The 25,305-nt window shown below is 42.6% G+C and overlaps 1 protein-coding gene across 3 annotated transcripts in view; it reads right to left on the bottom strand.

The window, feature by feature from the left end:
• Positions 1 to 218: 218 nt before the first annotated feature.
• PDCD11 (programmed cell death 11) overlaps positions 219 to 25,305 on the bottom strand; it is a 28,856-nt gene continuing 3,769 nt past the window's right edge. For 2 of the 3 annotated variants that reach the window (XM_027648074.1, XM_027648075.1), the window contains exons 6-36: positions 25,126 to 25,249; positions 24,576 to 24,757; positions 23,935 to 24,042; positions 23,412 to 23,618; positions 22,961 to 23,085; positions 22,296 to 22,356; positions 21,456 to 21,602; positions 21,081 to 21,332; positions 20,080 to 20,223; positions 19,184 to 19,384; positions 18,472 to 18,642; positions 17,874 to 18,090; positions 15,607 to 15,759; positions 14,482 to 14,597; positions 13,798 to 14,318; positions 13,300 to 13,362; positions 12,726 to 12,834; positions 12,138 to 12,227; positions 11,695 to 11,797; positions 11,005 to 11,182; positions 10,290 to 10,346; positions 9,380 to 9,502; positions 8,394 to 8,516; positions 8,025 to 8,220; positions 7,494 to 7,616; positions 7,049 to 7,192; positions 5,764 to 6,014; positions 4,991 to 5,159; positions 4,569 to 4,722; positions 3,848 to 4,013; positions 219 to 3,231 (exon numbers count right to left, since the gene is read on the bottom strand). In XM_027648074.1, the coding sequence (XP_027503875.1) occupies positions 3,060 to 3,231; positions 3,848 to 4,013; positions 4,569 to 4,722; positions 4,991 to 5,159; positions 5,764 to 6,014; positions 7,049 to 7,192; positions 7,494 to 7,616; positions 8,025 to 8,220; positions 8,394 to 8,516; positions 9,380 to 9,502; positions 10,290 to 10,346; positions 11,005 to 11,182; positions 11,695 to 11,797; positions 12,138 to 12,227; positions 12,726 to 12,834; positions 13,300 to 13,362; positions 13,798 to 14,318; positions 14,482 to 14,597; positions 15,607 to 15,759; positions 17,874 to 18,090; positions 18,472 to 18,642; positions 19,184 to 19,384; positions 20,080 to 20,223; positions 21,081 to 21,332; positions 21,456 to 21,602; positions 22,296 to 22,356; positions 22,961 to 23,085; positions 23,412 to 23,618; positions 23,935 to 24,042; positions 24,576 to 24,757; positions 25,126 to 25,249 (4,950 nt within the window). In that variant the 3' untranslated portion in view covers positions 219 to 3,059. The remainder of the gene's footprint in view (positions 3,232 to 3,847; positions 4,014 to 4,568; positions 4,723 to 4,990; positions 5,160 to 5,763; positions 6,015 to 7,048; positions 7,193 to 7,493; positions 7,617 to 8,024; positions 8,221 to 8,393; positions 8,517 to 9,379; positions 9,503 to 10,289; positions 10,347 to 11,004; positions 11,183 to 11,694; positions 11,798 to 12,137; positions 12,228 to 12,725; positions 12,835 to 13,299; positions 13,363 to 13,797; positions 14,319 to 14,481; positions 14,598 to 15,606; positions 15,760 to 17,873; positions 18,091 to 18,471; positions 18,643 to 19,183; positions 19,385 to 20,079; positions 20,224 to 21,080; positions 21,333 to 21,455; positions 21,603 to 22,295; positions 22,357 to 22,960; positions 23,086 to 23,411; positions 23,619 to 23,934; positions 24,043 to 24,575; positions 24,758 to 25,125; positions 25,250 to 25,305) is intronic. The other variant, XM_027648076.1, reaches the window with a different exon arrangement.

Below are 25,305 nucleotides of genomic sequence, written 5' to 3'. Positions count from 1 at the left end.
GGGTGTAAAATTACTGCCCTCACCATGACAGTGTGACTATGGTTTCATGGCTGCTCTTCTGGCATTCTCCCTCTTCTCCCACGGATCAGCCCTATGTACACAACACTGTTTCAAGAGCTGGCAGGACAGTGAAATTTGTTTTTCCTAGTTGTACTGTTTCATTTTAGGTACAACTTCCTTTTACACTGTACCATCTACCAAAAAGCCTTAAGTTGTTAAAAAAACTGCTCGAACCCACAGAACTCAGAGGGGCTTACATACAAGAAGATTTGAAATAAATTATTAAATGAGTTATTTTTCATTGCCTTCTGAGTTGGTTTTTTTCCAGGGTGGCACAAAAGGCATAATTTAACATTCTCTTTGAACTGAAGAACTGGGAACTTATTTTTTCTTTCTATTAAACATTCAGATCCTCTCCTATCCAGATCATCCTAGAATGTTTTCAAGTATTACCACATATTACAAGTTAGTAACACGGCTTTTTAGTTATTCTTGCAGTGAGTAGCACAAATCTTGTACATCAGGATACACAATTGCAGTAAAGGAGAGAAAATTATTTAGAAACTTTTTTACAAGTATGGTGCCTTGCAAGAAACAGCTGGAGGGTATTCCCTGACATAAAGAGGCTGGAACAACCACTTAATGGGTGAGGCATGGCAGGATCCCTGTTCAGCTTCTCTACAGATTTGCTTTGCATTTGTGGGAAGGCTTGGCTCCCAGCCTCATCATCAACTAATCTGCAGAAATGATCAGATGGGAGTTAAATGAAATTGCATTAACTTGAGATGAAAGAGAATTCATTTGCATTTCTTCTCACTGGCCCTCGAGTAGGAACATGCAGACATGCACACCACCCCCACACAGCCAGCAGACACAAGGTAACTTGCTGGAACAAAGCACTGTTCTTCTTATTTCCTTTATTTCTCTTGCCTTTCTCCTTGATAGTCCTAGTTGTTCCTTTGAACCACCTCCACTCTGGTTCCTTCTCTTTCCCTTTCCTCCTTTGAAGGAGCAAGACACGTAATGCTTGAGAACTGATTTTTATCCTAAGAATAAACCATTAGCACAAACCATCTTTTGCTCTGTTTACCTCCCTTCTCTTCTGCATTAAATCCAGTCACTTTCCTTGTGCTGAGATGGGCTAGAGGCTTGTCCAGCTTGTCCGTTTTCCCTCCCTCTTGTTGGAGAGGCATGTTTGAGTGGAGAGCCGACAGTGAGGAAGCAAGCCACCACACTCAGAAATAATTGTTTGCAATTGTGGAGATTTGTTTTTTCTCCTCTGCCACCTTAAACATGGCCCCCACTGAGGCAACCTTGGGCTTCTGCCCCTCATGGACCACCAGCACCCCCATGATTATCCCTGCTGTTCGTGTCACTCATCTTCCCCCAGTGACAATGCTGAGGTGAGGAACATTAACCCACATGGCTTTACATACTGGCACAAGCAGCCAGGCTAGGATTCTCACTGAGAAGCCAAGAGGGAGATTAAGCCACCTGTCTTCCTGGTGTGCCAGATCACACAGGCTATAAGCTCACACCCTCTGCTTTTCCTCCAAAGACTGACAACAACCCATTGCAGAGCACACTTCCCAGCAGCAAGATGGGCTCAAACCAGGCTCCTCCAGTACAGAGAATTACATACAGGTCTTTCCCTGCCCACTGTAGAGACTGTAATAGCTCCAGTAATGAAGAAGAAACCATACCTCAAAGGGATCTTGGTTTCTATTGCAACGCTTATTTACGTGTTCTGTTATGCAACTAATTAAACCAAAAGAAACACCCACCATCATTGAAGTTGTGTTCTTTAAAAAAAAGCAGCAGCTGCTACTGGATGGTGCAGTCAGCTTCCTCCACTACAAGAGCATTAAGCAAAATCCGAATATAGTACCCTGCACTCCCTGGGGGCAAGAAGTGAAATTACTTGTTTCTGGATCCCAACGGATTTGGGAATGAAATAAATGCTGACTCATTCAGCCTTGCCAACACTGGGCATTCACAGAGGCAGAAGAGCTGGGTCCTGCAGAGCTCTGGTTGTGAATTCAGAGCACCTACAATCAGTAAGACTCCTCAAGTTTGGTATTTTAAAGCTGGGCACTCACTCACTAGTGTCTATGCTGGGTAATCACACCTGTTTGCATACCCTGCTTCTCCCCTCGCCTTGAGCTCTTCCTCTGTAAAACGTGGATGATCACATCCACATCTTAGTGGAAAGTTACAAGAATAGAACCATAAGGATATGGACCATAAGGCACTGACATCAATGTCAGAGCCTATGCAAGTAAGCAAGACACCTGGCTTTTTCCAAGCAGAAGGTTAGATTGGGATGACTTTTTTTCAGCACGAAAACCCCGCTTTTTTCTTTGACTTCAGTGTTTTGTTTTAAGAGACAGTGACTACTGAAAATAACAATTTTTTCTGTCATCAATCCCTGGCAGCTTGTTACAACAGACGGTTGCTCAGAGAGGTTGTGAAGTCTCCATTCTTGGGGAAATCAAAACCAAACAGGATGTGGACCTGAGCAACCTAGCCTAGCTGACCCGTTTTGAGGAAGAGCTTGAACCAGATATCTCCAGAAATGCCTTCAAACTTCAACTATGCCACAATCCTGTGCTGCTCTGACAATTCCTAGGAGCACAAAGGCACCTGAGATAGATCTTTTGAAGTGTTAATTCATCCAAAAGGCAAGAATCTTCTCTGCTATCTTGACAGTGAGAGAAATCAATTTATAAGACATTATTGTACTTAAAATCAGTGCACCATAACTGCACTATCTCCCCCAGAAAGTAGAACAGGTATGGCTGATATTTCTATTGAATATAAAACAGTCTGTATTTAAAAATGTGTCATCAACAGAGTAGGATTATTTGTAACATCTGGACAGAGCTGCAAACCTTTGCCAAATCATTTCATTTCATTGTTTGTTCTTTCCAGGCTGGTTTGGTCATAGACCAACACTCTCCAGAAATTCACTGTCCATGGACAGTCACAGTAAAACTCCACACTCTCAGTTCCCACACTGCACGGAGAGTCAAGTCTCTCTGCTTTTACTTGCACCATATTTAGGTGTCAGTAAGGGAACTCTTGGTCTCCACATACTCAAGTGCTGCTCTTTTAACAGCCAGGACACTTTCTGCTGTACCAAATTTCTTTTCATAATCCAGGTAGCGTTTGAAGAAGAATTTCATCTTCTTTGGTGCCAAGCTCAGGTGTATGACCCTCTCAAATATGTCCCTGCAAGAAACCAAAGTGATTCAGATCGCTGTGTCAGTGGCAGCACTCAATACAAGCCCTGTACCCTGTCTTGACAACAAGCAGAAAGTCAGGGGAAATACACAATCTGCTGTGAAGTGCTTGTGCTTGAAGAAAGAGATTCCTGACAATTGGTCAAAATCTCTAAGTAGAAGCTTTCTATTTGCTTTCAGAACTCTAAGGCTGCTGGTCAACTTAAGCAAAGATCCATTCACTGTATTGGACCCTACTTCATTAAGTAGATGTGGAAAATTACTTCCTTTCATCAACTCTCAGAAAACAGAAAAAAAAAGCTACGATATAAAAGGGCTTGATCTCACCCTTCAGATATAAGGCAATCCCTCTAGAGGGACTGATCAACCTCAGTGCAAGGCCTCTAGTTTCTGTCATGCAGGCCAATCAGACTCCCTCTGTCTTATGGAACTCTTTGGAGTCTCCTCAGTCCCAGCAAAGACTTTGTCTAGGTGATAAAAATTCTTTTTTGCTCTGCTCTGGGAAGTCCTGTACAACCTCACACTGCAGGGCACCTCTGCTCTTTTTGAGTGTCCCTCCAGACACTGTGTTCTGCCCCTTCCCAGCCTGGTGCACCACAACTCACCGTACTTCCTTCTGGCTGCCATGTTTGATCATGATGTCCATGTAGATGGACCAAATGTCTGTCCGCTTGGGATAGCTACTGAGTGTGCTCTCAAAGAGGGCCTTGGCATGCTCTGTGTCCTCAAAACGGAACTCCAGCTGTGCAAACCTTGAAATGACATCCACATCTGGAACAAGTAATGATATCTTAGGGTATCACAGCAGCTCTCTCCATATGAACAAACACAAGTGATAATGACACAAACAGAGGCAAGCATAGAGACAGAACCACCTCTACCCAGAGATAAAAGGCTCTGTTGTAAAGTGGTCCTGGACTAAGGTGGGATCAAAGTGGGAGAGAGAAGGGTCACAGTTCACTTCCTATTTCAGCTCTCTGCAGGAGAGGTTTGTTCTTACATTCAAAATGTATCATGCAGCATCTACGGGCAGCCCCACAAACCTAGGACTAGACCAAGTGAACAGCCATAAAACTCAAAGTTGCCTTTGCTCTGAGTGCTTTGCCTTTGTGTATCACAGCAAATTCTATTACAGGTGGATTTAGCATTGACATTCAGTTTGATATTCCCCCTCCTGAGAGACAAGGGCAGCATGTTCAGCATCAACTGGTTGCACTTTTTACTTATTACAAATGGTGTCACAGGCAGAGATATCAGAGAGCAGCCCTGTCTCCTAGAGACCTGTCACCATTAAGATCCACGTTAAGGATGGGGCACAGTGCTTACGTTCTTTTGTGGGCAAAGCCTTCAGAGCACGCTCCAAAAGTCTGTGTGTAGCCTCAGTCTGGCCTTGCTTCAAGAGGAACGAGGCGTATTTCAGCCACACGGATTTCTCCTGACGAAAACGCTTCAGCATTGTGTGGTACAATTCTTCTGCTTGCTGGAAGGGCAGAGTTGGGTTAGATCACACAGATTCATAACTAAGACTTGTAGCTTTGAAACTCTTATTCTTACGCCAGGTATCTCCAAACACTTATGACAGAAAAGCATCAATGCATCCTTGTCCGCTGTCAATCATAACTATTAATTCCAGTTAGGAACAGGACAGGTCTAACATCTGCCAGCTGGAAGCTTACACAGCCAGCATTCAAAGCTTACTGGTGTGACTGAATGGGATAAGTGCCTGGGACCTGCCTGCACTACCTTACCTTGTACTTCTCAGAATTGGCATAGATGTCACACAGATGCTGGAAGACTTTCAGAGGTTCATTGTATTGGACAGCTCTCTCAAAGACCTTCATCAGTGTCTCCTCAGTACCATACATGTTCTCCAAGTTCAGCAGAGCTACCCAGACATTCAGCTTCTCCTGTTCTTCCCTTAAAGCAGATATGAACAAGAATATTTAGCCTTTTGCCAGTCTTCAACAGGTTTTGCAAACCACCCTGCATACACTCACTGACTTGTAGCCTGCCTCCAGGACAAAGAAAGAGGACATACTACTCCCTGAAACACCACTTTTGGAATAGAGCACAGCAGTTGTTTCACATTACAATTTTTGATCACTGTTGTTTGTAATTAAAAACCACAAGGATGGTTCAAGAAAGCACAATATACTTAATCATGCAGTAGAGATGATTTAAGGTGCAGCCCTATGGCAAAAGTGACAAGAGTTTCACAGTTTGTTTCATGTTTTGATTTAAGGACAACATCACTGAAAGCATTATGCTCTTCCAAACCCTTCTGACTGCTCAGAAGAATGTCTGTGCACCCAGTACCACCTTTGGGAGTTACTGTGCTCGTGAGCTGCAGTCGGTCAGCTGTAGGTCAACTGTGATGACTCAGGTCAGACCGTCAAAGGACCAGCTGACAATTGCTACCATTTAGTCCCTCTGAGCTCACTGAAACAGACTCTGCCACTCCACACATACTGATACTACCAGTGTTCTTTCACAACTACCCCATCACGAGCCCCATTATTACCTGAAAGAGATTGTTTTAAGCGCTCTCTCTGCTACAGCTCTGGCCTTCTCAATCTCTGTAGCCTGGAGGTGGAAAGCCATGTACTGCAGCCAGAGGATGGAACTGTTGGGACTGCTCAGCACCAGGCAGTCAAAGTCATCTGCTGACTGGGGCTGTCGAGTGGGGTCCATCAGAGCTGCCTCTACTTTGCAAAGCTCCTTCTCCTTCTTCTGCTTCTCTAGCTCCTTCTCCTTCTTTGTTTTTTTCTTTAACTGAAAGAGCAAAACAGGAGGACTGAGGAAGTGCAGGCACTTCATGTGGGAATAGGTAGGCCTCGCTATGTCCAAGGATAGGAAGTTTCCTCAGGAAGAGATGAAGCCAATTGCTTAAGATAAGAGGAAAATGGTACACACACCCCACCTCTCCATACACTGTTCACACCTCAAGAAAGAGCAGCAGTAAATTAAATGCCTTTTCTTTTAATGAAATACATTGAGGGACCAAATACCTTGCTAGTTTGGCACCCCCAGCCGCAGGATTCACACTTCCCTCTCATTCTTCCATCTTGACCATCCAGGCCAATACTCACCACTATCCTTCACTCCATAAAAACCCAGGATACATGGGAAGAAATTGTGCAAGACTGGGGTATGGTGCTGGATCACTAGGGTGACTCAGATCTAAATTGGGAACTGACAGTGCCATAGTTCTCTGCCTTGTTACCTTGGGCAACAAAGCATCGGCCACATACGGCCTTCACGGAGGTGAGTTTTGAAGGACAGGGGAAATCCTGAAGATCAAACATGAAAGGAGTCCATGAGCTGGTTTCTGATTTTGCTGAATTGCTCACACTGGAAAACTCTTCTAGAGGTTAGAGCATAAAAGATTTTTTTGGTGTTTCTCTAAATAAGAGGACTATAATTTGAGAAGTCTTTCATCTCCAGGTTTTCCTGTAAATTTACAACACTCCAGAAAGTAAAAAACAGAGTTGACATCAAATACAAAAAAATTATACTTTCATGAAAACATGTTTGACTTTAAATACTCATTTCTTTAACATGTCAATGTGAGAAGCCCTATTTTTCATGCAGCCATGCTATAGTAGTGACTTTTCTCCTCTGCTTCAGAGATATCTCCTACTAACTCCAGTGTTTGGAGTAGATAAACAAGTTCTGTGTCAGCTGTCACAGATGTTCCCTTGGGTTAGAAGGCTTTGCTATGGGGCAGACAGACATGCAAACACCAAAACATCACATTGCAGCCACTGCTTGGTGTATCCTATGCAGACAACACTAGAATACAGTACCTTGGACTGCGGATCCTCCTCCTCCTCGCTCTCTGAGCTTTCTTCCTTCTGATTCACCAGAGGTATATCCATTGCATTCATGTCCTCATCCCAGGTGAAGCCCATGGAAACCTGCAGCCTGGGAGCTTCACCAGGTTTCCTTATCTGTTTGTAGGAAGACAGAAGATGCCCTGAATTTTAAGTTTTTACACTAAGATCAGACAACTGCTCCTTGCTTGTGGCATCTCTCTGGCCAGTACTATTGACTTCTTACACTTGCAAGCAGCCTACTAGCAAAAACATTAACTCTGTGGTCACCTTTGCTGTAATTTAAACTCAATCCACCTCAAGCCATTTTCAGATTGTATCACTCCTATCTGCAGCAATGATACTTATTGTCATCCAACACAGAACTGACATCTCAATAGGGTTAGAAAGTAATTTCAGGGTCCTACAAACTTCTCACCTCAGATTTCTTTTTAGCTGCCTCTTCCTCCTGGTCATCCTCATCCTCCTCACGGTAATATACCTCAATTCCACTGTCATTTTCATCTGCTGGGCAGATCTTCCTTTTTTTTGGCTTTGCCTCCTACAAGAAGGGGAAATGAATGGATGGTGGAGAGTACAAACTGTGACAATCTTAAAGGCAATTCTTATGACTAAGTAAAGAGCCTGACAGCAGAGAGAGGGCAATGCCCCAGCAGAACATCTTCCACTATCCTCTAACATAACAGAGACAGCAGATTATTAAACCCACACTCACCTACATCAGGGTGGCAAGACCAAAAGGACATGCCACAGAGGCAACACAAGTGGGCTGCTATCTCAGCTCCCCCCCAAAAAGAACAGTATCTGACCTTTGCTAATCTCCAATGCAATTTAATTTTTTTTACAAGTCTGTATAACTCCTCAGCCTCATCCCAGTGGATCTTCCTAGTCCCTTCAGTATTTGAGCCAAAGAAATCTTTTAGCATGAGCTGTGCAATCACATTCATACCTGCCCACTTTCAGAGTTTCCTCTTCTCCTTTTTGTCTTCAGCTTAGGCTCTTCACTTTTTTTCTTACTATGTGCCTCTCTTTTCTCCTCCTCTGCACCATATTGTGGTAGGCCTAGGGATTCAGGCAAGACACTTGGCATCCCAGTGTCCTCAGGCAGGAGAGAAAGCTCAATATGTTTTTCTTTTCCATTTACACTGTGGTTCATTGGCAGAAGTAGTAGGACAAAAGAAGAAAAAAATCAGAGCACTTACAATGACTGCAAGTATCTGAAATTCCTTGTCTTTTATCCTCCCTTTTTCCATCCTCTCCTCCTCCATTGTCTCCTTTCTCTTAATTCATGGTCCCTTTTAAAGAACATTGGACCTACCCAAGCACTTTAGCAGTGAGCAACTTTCCTTCAGGCAGGTATTTTTCATATAAGGAGTGTTTCTGTACAAAGTAAGGGGAAACATTCTGGAACAGGATTCGGCCCAGAAGAGAAGTGGACAAGCTGAGAAGAGGAAGAAAACCAAAAATAAATATTCCATGGGAGAAGGGGGGAAAATAAGGTGCAGTGATTGTATTTGTGGCATCACTAGTTCTGTATAGCGTCACACAAACTTTCCCTACTTTAATTTCATAGGCTCAAGAAAGTATCAATGACATCTTGACTTCCAGGAGGAAATTCATTTTGCGACATCACATTATGCCAGAGACCACACTCAAACAAGATTCCACAATTGTACATTCTAAGTAAGTTCTCCAAAACACATCACCTGCCAGAATAATATTCTTAGGTGTGGTGGGTCTGGCTGAGCCAGAATTTATTTCCCCATAGGAGCCCTCACAGTGCCATGCTCTGCATTGGTAGCTAGAGGAGTGTTGATAACACACCCATGTTTTGGCTACTGCTGAGCACAGCACTGTAACATTCCTTCTTCAATCCAGGGCGAGATCCTGGGAGAGGACACAAGTAGGCCAGCTGACCCACACTGACCAAGGGGATATTCCATACCGTATGACATCAACCCAGATATAAAAGTTGAGGCAAGGAGCAGGACCGGAGGCACTCATTGTCTCTCATGGCTGCCTGCTGACAACCCTTACATGTGCTGGAGCCCTGCTTCTCAGAGAAGAGGCCAACCATTATTGCTTATGAGAAGTAGAGATTAACTGCTGGCTCCTGCTTTGTGCATGCTGTTTTTGCTGTCTTTTTTGCATAAATATAAACTGCCTTATCGCAACCCACAATTTGTGTTGTTTTCTTTTCCCACCTTACTCTCTCCCCTGTCCGGCTGGGAAGGGGAGGGATAGAGTGGCTGGGTGGGCATCTGACGTTCAGCCAAGGTGAACCCACCACATTAGGCTACTCACCCAAAGAATACACCTGATGGAGTGATTGATTTGACATAGCCTCTCACTAGCTGGCCTTTTTTAACATCCTTAATACATGTTATTTCAACATCTTCCACTTTGCTGTAGATCTTTGGATTCAGCCTGAAAGAAAAGAGAGCTAGAAGCTACAGTACTTTCCTGAATAATCCACACCGCTCTGGATGTCAAAAAAAAAGATCAGTATTAACAACAGCTAGTACTCTCTGGAAAACATTCTGGATCACTGACACCCTTCAGTTTATTCCAATGTACTAATGGACTACCAGCATCTCTGCCAAGATATACGCAGCAGTAGGGAATACACAAGCTGCTGCAAACAAAGCCAAACAGATCAGCCTGGTTTCCTCTAAGAAAATGAGGAGAGTAAAATGCTGTCTGAAATTCTGCACATCATTTGCTTGTTTTTTGCCCCACTTATTTCTAAGACGCTTCATTCCACATGGTTTACATATTTTTGTTCAACAAGGAAGACAAAGCAAGAGGCTCAGTTTTAAGAGATATTTAGGGCTAAGTCTGCTATGTAATCAAAATAGTTAAAAAGCAGTTGAACACTGAAGCATAACATGTTTGTATTGCTAATTCAATGGCAGAACTTTCCCTTTCTTCCCAAATAAACAAACAAACAAGATAAGTCAGGCCTAGGAACTATGATAAATAGAAATTAAATCTGAACCCACTTGAGCAGCTCTACATTAAGTGTCAGACACTTCCATGTTTGCTGATACAGGTAAGTTGTTCTGAAGTAGGAACAAGTATCATCCCTTAAAAAAAAATGTAGTCCCTGTCCTTTTAACACTTTACACTGATGTGCCCAAACCAGTGGTTACTGTATTTCACTATCCTTTTCTTCCCTAGTAGGAGACCAACAGACTAGAGGGATGACACATACCGGGACTGCCGGAGAGATAACTGGATTTTGCCGTTTTCGTTGGAGAGGATGTAACACCTGCATGGGAGAGTAAGGGAAGAAAACAAAGCTTTTTAACCCATTAAAAAAACCCACATGTAGGAAATAGATATTTTAAGAGCAGAATGCAGCTCTAGAGAAAACAAAGCATTCTGGTCCTCCGAGCACTTGCTGTCTAATGTAAACCTGCATGACACAACAGTTCATAAAACCAGTCAAATGGCTTTTTGAAACACATGTACTTACTTTACCCAGGCTCTATTGCTAATACAAAAGAGTTAAAGATTGTTACATCTGAATCACTTGGCTTGTTGCACTCTCCAGCATTCCCAAAAAGTCTGTGAAGCAGGGAAATGCAATTACTTGTGCATTACAAATGTAAAACAACTGAACTGCCAAACAAGCAATTCAAAGCAGAGCTGTTATACCTGGCTTCCCTCAGTCCCATCAGCACCTTAGCTAAGAGAGTAGTTACTCTCAAAAAGACAGCCTGAGAAGGTAGCTGAAAAGGGGCTTCTTCACAAATGGAAAGTACAAGACTTTCACCCAAATGTACATAAGGCAAGTCAGCATTACTTCTTAGCCACTGACTGGACCTTACAGTCTGGCACCATCTTATGGCAGTGGAAAGCCTCTCACCAAAGGCGGATATTTCTACGCTTTAAGGCCTGAGGGAACAAGGAAGAGAATTACTGACCTGACAATCTTGCCAACTTTGAAGTTACCCAGAGGATTCTCTGTGTAAGTATCATTCAGGTGAAAGATGCTGACTTTGCCAGTCTTCCCACCTGGCAGTGCAATGGTCAAACCAACATGTGGAGTCACCTTTGTTACCATGCCTACAGTGACAGTGCCCTGCTCCAGTGACTGAATTCCTGGAAAAAGTGAAGGAGGGAGAGGGTTTCATAACACTTGAAAATATGAAGCAGCGGGAGTAATAAGTCAGTGAAGCTAATTTTAGTTGTCTTAGTTACATATCAAACCCACCAACTTTTGGCAAGGTGCAGTCTATGAAATCTCTCAGTTCACAGCAACATTTGCCTTGGTAGTCAAAACTAGGCCAACTCTAGTTGCACAATTCCAAGATCCAGAATAACTGTCAAATGCTGACAAATGTACCACCTCATGTCTGAGAGCAGAAGCGAACATGTTTACAAGGGCTCAGAGAAGGGTTTCAGTCTGAGACCGTAGGAAAGTGATTCTTTAGTCTAAAGGTCTGACCTCTTTTGTCTTATACGGTGTTACATTTAGGTCAGGGCCCCAGGGATTAGTTCTGTTCTACAAGAAGGTACAGCTTGGCTCTGGAGCGTAATACCTTCACCTGATGACCCACCTCTGAGTAAAAGATTGTATGTGGTAGGGTCCTGCTGTTAATGCTTCACAATACCTGTGAGTGACAAGCAGAGGTTTGTTTCTGTGACATCTGTTCCAGTCACTGTAGCTGATATTGCCTGGCCAATTTTAAAGCTCTTTTCTGGATGTTTTAAGACCTGAAAGAAAACACATATTTCCACTTATTTCCAGAAAATGAGCTTTGTACAACTCTTGGCAGGCGTTTCTTCTATGAACTTTTACACTTTCTATACACATTTTTGATGTGCACATTTGACTAATAGCTCAGCATTGCTCCAATGGCTCTGCTACCCTGAGCCAAACAGGCTACAGGCACAGTACTCACTTGTCAGTGAGGGGCAGCGATGCCTAAAGGCCAGAGCACTGGGTTATGAGTTCACACGGATGTCACAAGTGTTTGCAGTCATTACTTGTGGCCATGAGAACAATTAAAAAAAAAAAAAAAATCTGTGTAGCTCACCTGTAACAGCCTCTTACCTTGGTGTTCATAGACAGCAGCAGATGAGGAACTCTTCCTCGAATGTCAGGGGCGACTTCCACCTCCAGCCAATTTTTGAGGATGTTATACTAAGAAGACACAAAATAACCAGAAAAGACAGTATGACACCTTACGGGAAAAAAAAACCTTTCCTGGTAGAAATTTTTCAGAAATTTTTAAGGCTAGAAAGTATTAGTCCAGCCTTGGCTTTTTCACCCAGCAAAAATGGTGATTTGGAGTCTACTCTTACAAGCATGACACTGCTGTGGTTCACAGGCAAGTGCACACAGGGGATCAGCAGTGAGTGCAGCTTGTGGCAGACTCAAAGGCCATTTTGCTCAAGTGCAAGGTGGGAAGCAACTGCTGGCAACAAACAGGTGTGTTGAAGAGGATGAGTCAGCTTGATTCCATCAAGTACAGAACATTTTGACTTCTTTCTCTTACTTTCCCTGTAAGACACTGCACTTGGTATGGGCCACTCTCATAGTTAATAATAGTGTCAGTGTTTAGGTTTGAGCTAAGGCCCCTGAGGACACCTGCACCTGCTGCCTCCCCCAGCACATTTCCTAAGAAGACTCTGACCTCACCTTTTTTACAAAACAGGTGATTGTTTGTCCCACATTGTAGAGTCCAAGTTTCTTGCAGGCATTGTCTTCTTTAAGGTTCAGCACTGCTGTGACTTCCCCTACTTTTTCACTGTTTTCAAAAAAAGAAAGAGGACATCAGTGACACAGCTTTGGTCCTAATGATGAAGATGGAAGTTAGAAGCCTGGGAGATTATGGTGAACCAGTACCATGACAATGTCTTTGTGACATTCATCCTCTCCCAGTCGCATCTTTCTGCAAGGAATTAATTCTTGCCTGGCCATAAGAGGGAATCTTTCTGAAATCACTAGACATGATAAAGTCCAGATTGTCAGAACCTGAAGCCAAAAGGACATTCAAAGGAAATCATGTGCTACGAGAGCACACATGCTAGGAGAACACAACTCCCAGACCCAACTTAGTGTGAAAGAGAGAGTAAGAGGCCTTGCCTCACTTGCATACATGTGGAATTCCCTGCTCATAGCCGGCCTTCACAAATGGGAAGTACAAGGGAGGGAACCTTCAAGGATACAAAGTCTGTGAAGCATCTGCAGACATAAAAATGCCAACACTTACCTTGGTCGAATGCTGAGCTCTGGAATGGATTGAGTGAAGTGTGGATGGGTGATGGGCAGGTACCTAAAGAAGAGGAAAAGGATCAGAGTTTCTCATGCTCTCCCCAGGCCCCAGTCACCCACATTTAATCCCTCTGCACTGGCAAGAAAACCCAGGTGCAAGCCCTCTAAAACTACCAGAGCCTTACAGTTCCAGTTCTTCCTAGTATAATTTCAATGGCAATTTAAGTAACCAAAATACTCCAGCAAATTTAGCTTGAATTTGGACATCTTTTTTCCTTGCAATCTATACTCAAGATAAATACACCAACACAAGTAGAAAGATAATTCACTGAAACCTGGATCTGGGATAGTAGATTTCCTCAAGCCTCAACTATTCCAGCAAAGGCAGCTGTACCAGCATCTGCTGACTGAGGGAACTGCCTAAATGATCTGAATTGAGTAACTGTTTCACCCCTTGCATTCCCCCAGAAGCGATATCATGTACATGTTTTCCCACCTGTGAGTATTCACATCTCTAGCTCCAATGACTCGAGCAGTCACCTTCTGTCCAGCTTTCAGAGTAAACGTTGGAAAAGAGCCTATGGGCACTTCATCCAGAATCCGGGATGCATGGATTGAACCTGTCAGCTTGTCATCAATAGCAACTGTAACATGAGTTGGTTTGACAGATTTAATGGTCCCAGTAACAATATCCCCCGGGGAAAGTGAGTGTTTCACAGCAGGAAGCATCTCTTCTAATACTGTCTCAGATTCATTCCGGACCCTCACAAAAAAATTCTTCTTTGCTGGGCCTTGCATTGCTAACAAGACCCCATGGTCATTCTCTTTCACCGCTCTTAAGGTTGCAGAGATTGTTTGTCCCACCTTCAGTTTTTCTGAGTCAAAGCGGAAGGTGTCGTTGAAGTGAGACGGGATGGGCACAGCTGCCAGCTGGCCTGTTTCCAACAGAGACACCAGGGCAAACTGTTCTGCAATGTGCTGCACAATGGCAGAGTGCTGGGAGTTCTCTCTGAGCTGCTAGACAGAAATGGAGATAGTCATTTCTCCTGCTGAGATTTTGAGTCCCTCCACCCTCTCTCCCAGAGTTCTAAAAGAGGAAACAGCCCCCCTTGACATTTATTAATCATGTAGAGTTTGCCAGGCAAACAGAAACACACAGATCCAAAAACTGAACACATACTCGCTTGGGTCTTTGCTTTAACAGTTCTTCCCGAAGAGAAACATACACCTCGGATGTGGGAGCATCCACATGAAGAACCAATGCCTTCATTTTCTTACCAGGGACAATGTTTTTATCTATAAATGAGAATAAAGAGCTTATATCCTGGTGACAGAGAATTCTGAGCACCTGAGATAGCAGCACATGACAAACAGGAAGGGTTTAATTTCTTGGAGACCAAAAACTGCTTAATTACTACGGTACCTGAGTTACGAAGTCAACTTAGTACCAAATGTATAATAAGTCTCTTTAAGAAAAGAAAAGATTCTTCCAACATTAATGGTAATGAGAAAAAAAAAAAGGAGCTTTTTATTTGGAAAAAAGTCTGATGCTTTCATGGAAAAACTGAATTGATTTTATGAAGATACAATTCTTAAATAATGCAGACAAGGCTGATTAAAAAGAAATTTAAGATATTATAGGTTTTGAAAAAGATCTTCCTAATATTTGCATGAAACTATCCTTAGGCTATCTGTTGCTAAGCAAAAAAAAAGGAAAAGAAAAAAATAAGAAAACAGAAAACTCTTCTGAACACAGAATTGCTATTACTCCTGCTGAAGTTAGCAGTTTATCTTGCTTTCATTAGCATATTCATTACCTCAGTATGTACTTGTTTGCTTCTGCATAATGTGACACTTTTCTGATTTAATTACAAAAATACTGAAATTGCGGTCCTGCTTTAAAGTCACATAGATTTTCAAGAGAAACTGGCAGTAATTTCAGGTAGAGCATATGAGAAATATCATTCTAAAGCAAGAAGGAAAAAAATATGAAAGCTGGAGCTTGTATTAATACTTTGTCTATATACAGTATGGTTCAACTAAGGATCTCAGGGCACAAACTAGACTTTACAAGATGCCCAAAATATGAGATGGGATTAACAGAGGCAAAGGTAAGTTTATATTAAGTTTTCTGAATCACACAAATGGGTTGGCAAGACATTAAGAGACTAAACTACTCTTCAAGGCCATCCACACTCTGATCAGACTCCTCCCATGTTAGTTCCCCATCAGTAGAATTCATTTCAGGACAGAAGTTTTGAAGTACAAGACTGAAAACCAACACAAGGTAAGGAAAGACCCTCACCTCCCACATGGTAGCGAGTGGCAGTTACAGTCAATCCTGTGACACAGCTGCCACTGAACAGTGCTGAGCCATCCTCCCTTACATCCTGCACGACCAGCTGCAGCTCCTTCCCAGGCACCAACTCACAAAGGCCTTGGGCCATGCCGGGCTCCCCTAAATAAAGGGAAGAAAAAGCAGGAAGTCAGTTTTACCTACGTTGTTTCTTTGCAAAACAAAGACAACCCTCCACATTTACTCAGTGGTGCATGAACAAGCATCTATATCCACCTTTATAAGGGAAAACAAAGTTTAGGCTCCTGAATCTGTAGAAATACAAAGTCAATTCTAAGAGTTAATCAAAGTAGAAACACTTTTTTGACAATAAGGATCTGATAACTTTGGAGAGAATATTTCCAGTCTTATAGAAACACTGGCACACAGCATCGCATATAGAAAAAGGTGAAAGCAAAGTAGATTGATACTAAAACCACAAAACAGATCTGCCACTTCACAGTTATAGGTAACAAAACATTAAAAAATACTGGATATAAGAAGAATCTAAAAAGGCAAAGTCAGAATTTGCTAAAATCAACTGCAATACATCCAGTGTACATAACACTAGAAAAACAGCATGTGAGAAAACCTTTGCTGGAGGACCTGTAATACAAGTAGGCAAATCTATCTGAATAAGCTCATGCTCATGTGAGTGCTGGGTTTGAGTTATCACAAGTAGTTGAGTGCTTTGGACTCTCTAGTTAAGCAGATCCTGGCAAAGGCTCAGGGCAGTTGAAAACTTCCTCTGTGCAAATCAGGCATCCCACGCCCAAATATCAACAACAAAAAACAACTTGAGGATCACAGCATCCACAAATGCACATTTCTATAACATAAGCAGGAACAGTTCCTGACTGCAGTAAAAAGTCCTTCACTGTCACTGTTAAAAAAGCACCGTTAGAATAAGGTAGAAATGGTAATTTCTCATCAGGTATGAGTTACCAGTATACAAATAATACATCACTAGTTGTCAATGATTCCTCCTCATTTTGATGGAAAAAGCTAGTCCTATTTGCCCAAACACAGTAAGAGCACCTGCTGCTTGCTGTGTGTAATCTGCAAGGAAGGAAATCCTTCTTAAAACAAAGCCTTCTCCTTTATTATTTTAGCCCTCCAAAAGCATCCTTCACTTTATATAGATGTACAATTCTTCAGAAAGCACCAGGGGAAAAAAATCACTACCATCAGACAGATAACTTGCCCAGCCTTTCTAATGTCATAGCTAGTTACACTGATGCACTGACTTGGGTTCTTCCATCAATTTTCAGTACAGAAAATTGATATGATGTCCACGCTCTTTCTTATATATCTATCACCCCACTATCCAGGCACCAGTACTGTTTTTTCTAAACTAAGTAATTACCAGGGGTAGGTCTCAAGTGCCTGTTTCTGAAACATGAGTTTGCACGCAGTGAGAGCCTCCCATATTGCTTATAATCACTCCCTTTTCAGGCATTGGGGGAAATTCACGTTTGGGTACTGAGCAGCCTCTTTTGCTTCACTGGTGCTTTGCAGCAATGCACTCAGGCACATAGAAATAAACTCCTAAACTTCCATGAGTCACTCTCCCACTTAAAAAACCAAAACCAAAACCACAACAAAACCATAAGCTTCCACCTCTACTGGCACATTAGATAAGTTTCACAGCTTGCTCAATATCCATAAGCTCTTTAGAGTTCAACATCTGGCAGATAACCAAAAAAATCAGGTCTGCAGGTTAAGGCTCTTAAAATACAACAGCAGAGAGTACTAAAAAAAAAAAAAACATTGCCAGTTTCAAAATAAACAAGCCTGGAGAAAGGTTCTGGTTCACAGAACATCCAGTCTTATCCTGGCCTTCCTTATTACCAGCTCCATGCCCTTCATGGAAAGCATCCTTTTGTACCATTCTATCTCCCTTCCTCTTTTGGTATACGGACCTCACAGCATATCTATCTATCCCCTTATTTTAATTATCTAAGCTTAAACCCAAAATCAATGCAAGAGACCTAGCAAACTTCAGAGAAAAGAGCAGTTTCTTTGGTTTGTTTCAGCTGTACTTCCAAAAAGGCCCTTGTTAATGGCAGACACTGCATACATATCCTTTTTCTAATAAGCTACTCTTGGAAGTGAAGTCTTTGCTTGAACTGACCTTTCTTTCACTTAAAAGAAAACCACTTTTCACTCTTCTTGTTCCTTTAGAGCCCCTTTTTTTTGACATGATCCCCTTTAGCAGAACATGTGCAATCTTTTACCTCTTTTCAACAAGTCCCTGATTTCTTTCAGCTCCTTGAAATATTGATTCAGGAGGGCAAAGCTCTCTGCAGCAGAATCACCCGAGCTGCACTCTGACACCTTCAGATTGAGGAGCACACGCTGTTTCTCCTCATCAATGCTCATCACCTTCGCAATCACAGTCTGTCCCACCACAAAGTGGTCCTTGGTGTCTGTCACAAACTTGTCACTCATGCTCTGTGCAAAGGAAACAAGGGACAAAGGTTACTGAGCACAGCTGCTACCTATTAACCACCCACGGTGCTACTCAGAAGGGTTTGAGCTAAAACTTCGTGAAAATGCATAAAAGAAATTAACACAGACTAACAAAGGCCCATCAATTAAAATTAATTACTGAAACCATGTGAAGTCCTTGTAGAAGCTTAAGCTCACTTGAATAAAGCCCTTTGTTTCACTTTGGAAGTGAATTAAAATGCAAACCTAAAACCTTTTACCCTACAGGAAGGAAGCTGTGCAAATGCAAGGTCTGCAACCCAATTGTTCCCTCCCTTGCTAAAAGCATGTTTCAAGCAGCCTCATCACACACATGCTGCTTACTGCAGTGAAGGCATTGCTTACCACTTTGGGTGCCAGTCCTGTCACACCAAAAGGGAACTCCACAAACACCCCAAAGGGCATCACATTCCTCACATAACCAGTCAACAGCATGCCAGGCTGGATTTCAGAGAAGCTTCTCACAACTTGCTCCTCCTGTACAGCAGAAATCACTGCAGACTTTCTGCTCAAGATCTGAACAACCAATTAAGAAAAACGAGAAACGATGAATGAAAGGAGCATGATGCCAAGCAAACCTCTTGGTGCTGCTACCCATTGGCTAGAGCACTTGTTGCAACCTACAGAATAGAGGAGCTATAAGTGTGGCAATTCCAATTTCTGTCTTGATCTCTCCACACAAAAATTTAGCAACTGATGTCTTTAAAGTTGCTCAGCACTGAAGACACATGCTCCACATACCAGAAATATCAACTTCCTAACTTTTCAATTCTGATTTTGGGTATAAGAGCAACAACTTTTGCTAAGGTTGTGATAAGATTAACAGCCCAGAAGCTGGCTGGGAAAATCAGCCAATTCACAACCAAGTCCTGGTTCTGAAGGGATTCTAACAGATGAGCCTCACTTTTAGCACTCTCTGAAGTATCACTAACTTGACAGGCACTTCTACTTCAACACACTAACTAGTGTATCTTCTGTTTGTTGCAGATACTCTGGATTCCTGGCAGATATCTCCTTCCCCCCACTTTGTTTGACTGGTTCAGGTGGCAAAGGATACAATGTGCTCTCCCTTGTCACTCAGACACATAACCCTGGGCAGGACATCTCCCTCTTGAAGACAGTGCCACAGGAGCTTGGAGGCAGCAACAAAGTCAGAGAGGTGCTGCGTGGGGATCCAGGCAACCATATTGTCTTCATCTTCTAAGATAGAAACTTCTAACCCATTATCTTTCTTCTTCAAGACTTTCACATCAACTATCTGAAAAGAGAACAATACAGCAATATAAAATTCCAAGTGTTTTTGAAGTTATCTCTTTTGATGCACAGGGTACCAAATGCCATGCTGCAGGGGCTCTGACATCGCCTCACAGGTATATATGAGAAATTCTCACATCAACAGGGCTGAGCCTAAAAAGCATGCCAGCACTGATAGTAAAATAAAAACTAATTCTCAGCTCCCAGAAAAATAAGAGCTAGAAACATTCTCTTGGTTGTGACTTTTTATTTGAAGGGTGAAAGGAATAATGTAATCTAGAACTGTCCTGTTCCTGCATTAACAGTATCTGCAGGGAGTTGGAAAGTGTTCATTGCAAAGACAACAAGGAAGTGTTTCAAAACATTTCTCTGATGTTGCCTTTTTCCAAGGAGCAAAAGCAGCTGCTTTTGGAGTGAGAACATCAGCAGCATCCAGGAAAAAAACAGGAGGACTCCATCTAGGAGTAGGAGCACTAATTGGTCCATCTAGAAGGACTATCCTGGGACTCCTTTATCCTAACCTCTGAAACCAGAGATACTCTCTTTGATCCAGGAGGCCAACCATACAATAAGAAATGCACATTTAATGCTATTTCCTGACCACCATCAGCTTTCCTTGAAGTTGTTCACAGTGATACCAAATCATATGGAAAATGAGTAGGAAAAGGTAAAAAAGGAATCAGTCACTGAATTCAATACCTCTCCTATTTGATATTTCACTTCCTGTTTTTCCTTTGAAGTACATTCCCTTTTGTCCTCAGGGCCAGACTTGCTTGATAACCTGAAGGACAACAAGAGTCTTTCCTGCTGGGGCTCACATTTTAAGACCATTACTTTAAAAACCTGCAGAAAAAAAAAAAAAAGATAAAACAGAAGTTTAATTGAGGTGACTCTCCTCCTCAGTGTGCTACCACCTACAGAATGAGACAGGAAAATACATACACAGCACACTTCTCTCTCACACCTGAGGATAGCAGGTCACTGACTACAACTTAACAGGTTCAACCAGAGACTGAAGTCCTTCTGATCACACAGATAGAAAATGGAAGCACATAATCAAATGACTTGCTAAAAGTATGTAGCAGCTCTGTTGCAGAGTTGAGAATAAAATTCAGACCTCTGTATCTGCAGTCAGAAAACTTGACTAGAAAATTGCCTTCCTCCTTAGCCAGCCAAGAAACAGCAAGATTAAAGACAAACAAAATCACCAGAAAAAAATAATGAAGATGGTTGAGATCGCTATAAGCTTGTTCACAACAAAGACCAGAATTCGGTAACAACATGGTTCCCAAAGTGCCTGGGATTTGAAACCAACAGGAAAACCACAATAATGCAGAGGTAGAAAAGAGTTCTAACTTCCTTAGAAGAAACTGCAGCCTAGAACCCCCCTAGAACCCAAAACTTCTACTGAGATCTAAATAACTCAACCACATGTAGTCCCTGCATCACATACCATGCTGCCTCCCACATACCAGAACAGAGAGGGCCCAGAAAAAAAGGCAAGCCTATGACATACTTGAAGAAGAGCTGCCCTTTTTACAGCCTAATCTGCTTAAATGGCGCATGATTAAGTAGTTAAGTGAAAGGACATAAACATCTCTTGGTGTAGCTGGTTCCTCAGGGAAAAACCCACGCTGGAGTGAACTGCAGATTTCCATTTTGCATTCAAACACACAGCACAGCATAGGTACATTAATTACCTGGCCTTCATAGAAGACTTTATCTGGACAAGATATGGGTTCTGAGCTCAGCTCATTCTTGGGTACCAGACCTTTGACATCATTATAGAACTTCACAATGCAGCCAAATTCTCTTGCACACACCACAAAGCCATGTGTGATCAGACCTGGTTTTGCATCTTCATAATTTGTGAGGACTGGAAGCTTTGACTGGATGAGACTTTTCTTTAGAGTAAGGATCAGCTTCTTTCCTGCAGGATTGCACTCTAGCACCTGCAAGAATGGAGTACAAAAAGGTTCAAAAAGCATGTCGGTCCTTTCCTGATCAATCCAGCTGCTAAATACTCAGAACAGAAGAGTGCAAAGCAGCTGAAGATCCTGTCTGACAGCTCTCACCCGACACTTGACTTCATCTCCTATGTTGTACTTCTTCTCAGGTTGCTTCAGGATCACATCACCGAGATGGAGGGATGGCACAAGTCCTCTAATCCCATCAGCTACTTTCACCTGCATCCCAATAGGTTTCAGAGAAAGTACTTTGCCCTAGAGTCCAAAACAGAGGAAACAATCAGTAAATTCAGCATGAAAAACAGACTCTGCACGGGTAGGCAACAGCCAAGACACTACAGTACCTATTGTCACCAAATCTAATCACGTTCAAAAAAACGTTAATCTTAGACCAACTTACACTTCACCCAACCAATCTGACCCATTAACTTTTATATACTCTGGTTGTTATACACAGTCTCTTCTCCTTAAACATAAGCTACTTCTGCAAAAGCCCTAATGACTCTGGAAAACTAGAACTGTTTCCATAGATATATCCAACACAGCCATGACTCAGACATAAGAATGATCATAACTGAGTAACTTTCTGCCCATCAGCTAATTGTGATGGTTCATAAACCAATTTTTACTTGGAGTGCAAGGTGAGGTTTAGTTTCTTTCACTCAAGTCTTTCTAAAAAGGTATTCATGACCATAAATAGAAGACTGACCATGGCTAAAATTTGATTGCCTTGGCCATATCATGAACAAAAACCTGAACAAACTGGGGGAAAGTATTGCATTCCATTAAGTCCTGCAAGGAAAGGTTTTTCTCATTTTCATCTCACTAGTCTGCTAGTCTGCACTGTAAGTTGCACATACATATTAGACAGAAGAAATACTCATTAGCTACATCGTTGTCCTCAGCCTAATGGCCACACAGTACTGCATAAGTCCTTCAGAAACTCACCTCAACCACATCACCTGTGTGGATATCTTGGTATTGCAGAAACCGTGCTTCAATAATCTGACTAGGAAAGAGACACAAAGAGAAGACCAATCAGTCAATTTGAAGCAAAGCAAGGATAAGACAAGACAGCCCCCTCTTTGACTTGTCCCAAATATCCATTATTCAGCACACTACCCAGTGCTCTACAACTCCCAAGTTCTGTGTTTTACTCCAACTGACCTATCTCCCAAAATAGCTCTCTGGACATAAAGTTAAGGGAGGTTTACCCAACTCCATTCCAGGTGACAGTCACACAGGTACGGCCCCATGAAAGGAGAACCCATCATCTGCTTTGCTTAAAGCCACACAGATGGAAATACTGAGAATGAGGAGCCAAATGAGCTGAAAGATCAAGATTCAATTTCCTGTTCAGCCATAGTCTTCTGACTTGATCTTGGCAGAAGTAATTGAGCCTCCCTGTGCCTCAGCTCACCAACTATATAGAAGGTGCCTTAATTCCAAAGAGTATGGGGAAGATATGCAAGATGCCTATACAACCTAATGTGACACAGAGATACAAGTCAAAACCCCCAAATGGCAAGTTCCAGTCCAGCAAAGCAATGTAATATTTTCCACTATCAGCCACACCTTTCAACCAATTTTCTGTAACAGTCCTTGATACTTACTGCTTCAGAGATACAAGACACATCTCATCCATCAGGCTGTAGTCAATGATCCGACATTTGTGTTTGCATCCTGCCTTAAATGCCCCGGGTTTAAACGATTTTCTGTTCTTTGAAAGATGCTTCAACTAGAAACAAAGAAATTACAAGTTAGTGTTTGGAAAGTGGAAGCACTGATATAGATTTTAGGTTGAAGTGGCAGCATTTGACAAATTTGTTCCTCTAACATTCTCTTTGTGCAGCAGATTTTACCAGCTCTTCCACAACAGCCCTCATACATTTAAATTCAAACAACGGGGGATGTATGATTTGACAAATATCTTCCATGATATCTTAATTTGTTTGTATTGCCTCCCAAAGAGCACACAGGTAGAAAATAAAACCTCCTACTAGCCTGCTTTCCCAGGAGGCTTAGATAGATACGGAGCCCTTGCCCCACCAGCCTGGTACTTACCCGTGCAAATGCAAGAGTGCCATCATCGAGCTCGAAGAGGGCACCAAACTGCTTATAGAAAGCTTTCACTGTGGACTCCTCCACCACGGCCCCCACGCGGTCACTGGAGAGCTGGTTGGGGGATCCCCCAGGGTGGAGGAAGGCCGGACGCAGCGTGAGCCGCACCACCTTGGAGCCGGGGTGCACAGACAGGATGCAAGCCTTCACCTGGGAGAAGATGGTGTGTTCATTACACACAGGTTTATAAGCAAAACAGGAGAAAGGCTTTTAGGCATTCTGCTTGGTACCTGAACTCTTTGTCCACATACAAGCATTTTCCAGTATTAAACTAAGTCATCACATCAGCTCTAACAACAGCTTTGCTCTTCACAGCTCTAAAGCAGCCATGATAGTAATTCAAGTAAAAGGTGGGAAAGAGAGCAAACAGTAATAAGATTTCAGAGATAATTCCACAGAAATGTTGGAGAAGGTAAGAGATGGTGTAAGCAACATACCAACTCCAGCCATCCTCAACCCTACTTACCACTTGACCTGGAGAATAGTTCATGGATTTCTCTGGGTCCATGTGCATGAAGTCCACAATGCCAGTGAAGTAAGACAGAAATGTCAGTTTCATTCCAAACGGGGTCATCTAGGAAGGGGAAGGAAAAGGTGTCAAAAAAAATTTGCACTCAAGTTTTCATGCAGCACAAACAGAGAGTAGTTCACACAGTTCAAGAAAAAGCACTGTCAGTGTTAATCAACAAGCACATCATAAGAGGCAGGAAAACTGCTAAAAATTCTGCTTTGTACACTGTGTTGCAAAAACAATCCTTTAATTTTTTGATAATGCTGTGTGTACCCTGAGGACTACTGCTACCCTGTTGAATACTTTACCTAGGAAAAGGCCAGAGAAGCACAAAAAGGATCCTGTTCTGCTTTAAGCTTCATCACCAACTTCAGACTGAAGCCTTTATACTTATGGCATCACAATCAGAACAGAGATCAGGCCTCAGGTGAATGTGGTGGAGGGAGTGTCTAGCAGATAATAATGTCTGCTAATGTTAAGAGCCCAAACAGAAATCTTCCACACCATAAACTTCTGTCTCTGTTTCACCTGTCTCCTGCCTTCAACAAGGCTCAAAAGAAACACATTCAACAAAAGAAACCCAAACCAGAGCTTACCTTCTGCACTTGAGCTTTCACCACCAGCCCTGGTAGTAAGTTAGAGAGTGCCCAGTTCTGTTTCTCTGTGGCAAGGGATGCAGCAACCTCTGACCGATCAATGGACAAACGGACCACTCTGCCCTCATTCTTCACTTCCACGATAACACAGGTCAGGTTCTGGCCTATTTTCAAGTCAGGCCCTACAAAGACAAGTCACAGCATAAAACCTGCACCAGGAACACTCAGGGATTCCCTTCCATTATTTCCAATGCTTTTTCAGAGTTCCCTCTATTTTAAGAGGTTTTAACTCCTCTCAATCTAAGTGAAGTTTACTGCCAGTAGGGATGGATGGGCTTGAAACAGTAATGTCATCTGTCAGAACCCAGACTGAAACACAAAGGCTTGTTGCAGATCAGTCACAAAACTGCTCTTTTCAGCAACCTGCAAAGACTCCACCTTGACCCAACCCCATCAAGGCGCACAAACACTACAGATGTAACACGCTTTAATCCCTGTCACTCTCCACCTCCATTTTAACCCCAACAGATCCTCCTGCACTTCTTCTTACCTCTCTTGAGTGCTTTGATGTAATTTTTGGCTTTCTCATGAGGCAGGAAAGCATGAGTCCCACTGACTCCAATATCTATGAGGTAGCCATGGTCTTCCACACTAGATACAGAGCCAGAGAGCAGCTGTTGGGAGGGAAGCACTGCAACTCAGTAACATGACAAAACAGCTGAGTCTTCAA

Source organism: Corapipo altera, unplaced genomic scaffold, assembly GCF_003945725.1.
Source record: "Corapipo altera isolate COAL_440 unplaced genomic scaffold, ASM394572v1 56, whole genome shotgun sequence".
NCBI lineage: Eukaryota > Metazoa > Chordata > Aves > Passeriformes > Pipridae > Corapipo > Corapipo altera.
The sequence above is the reverse complement of the archived record's forward strand: the minus strand, read 5'-3'. Positions and strand labels throughout refer to the sequence as shown.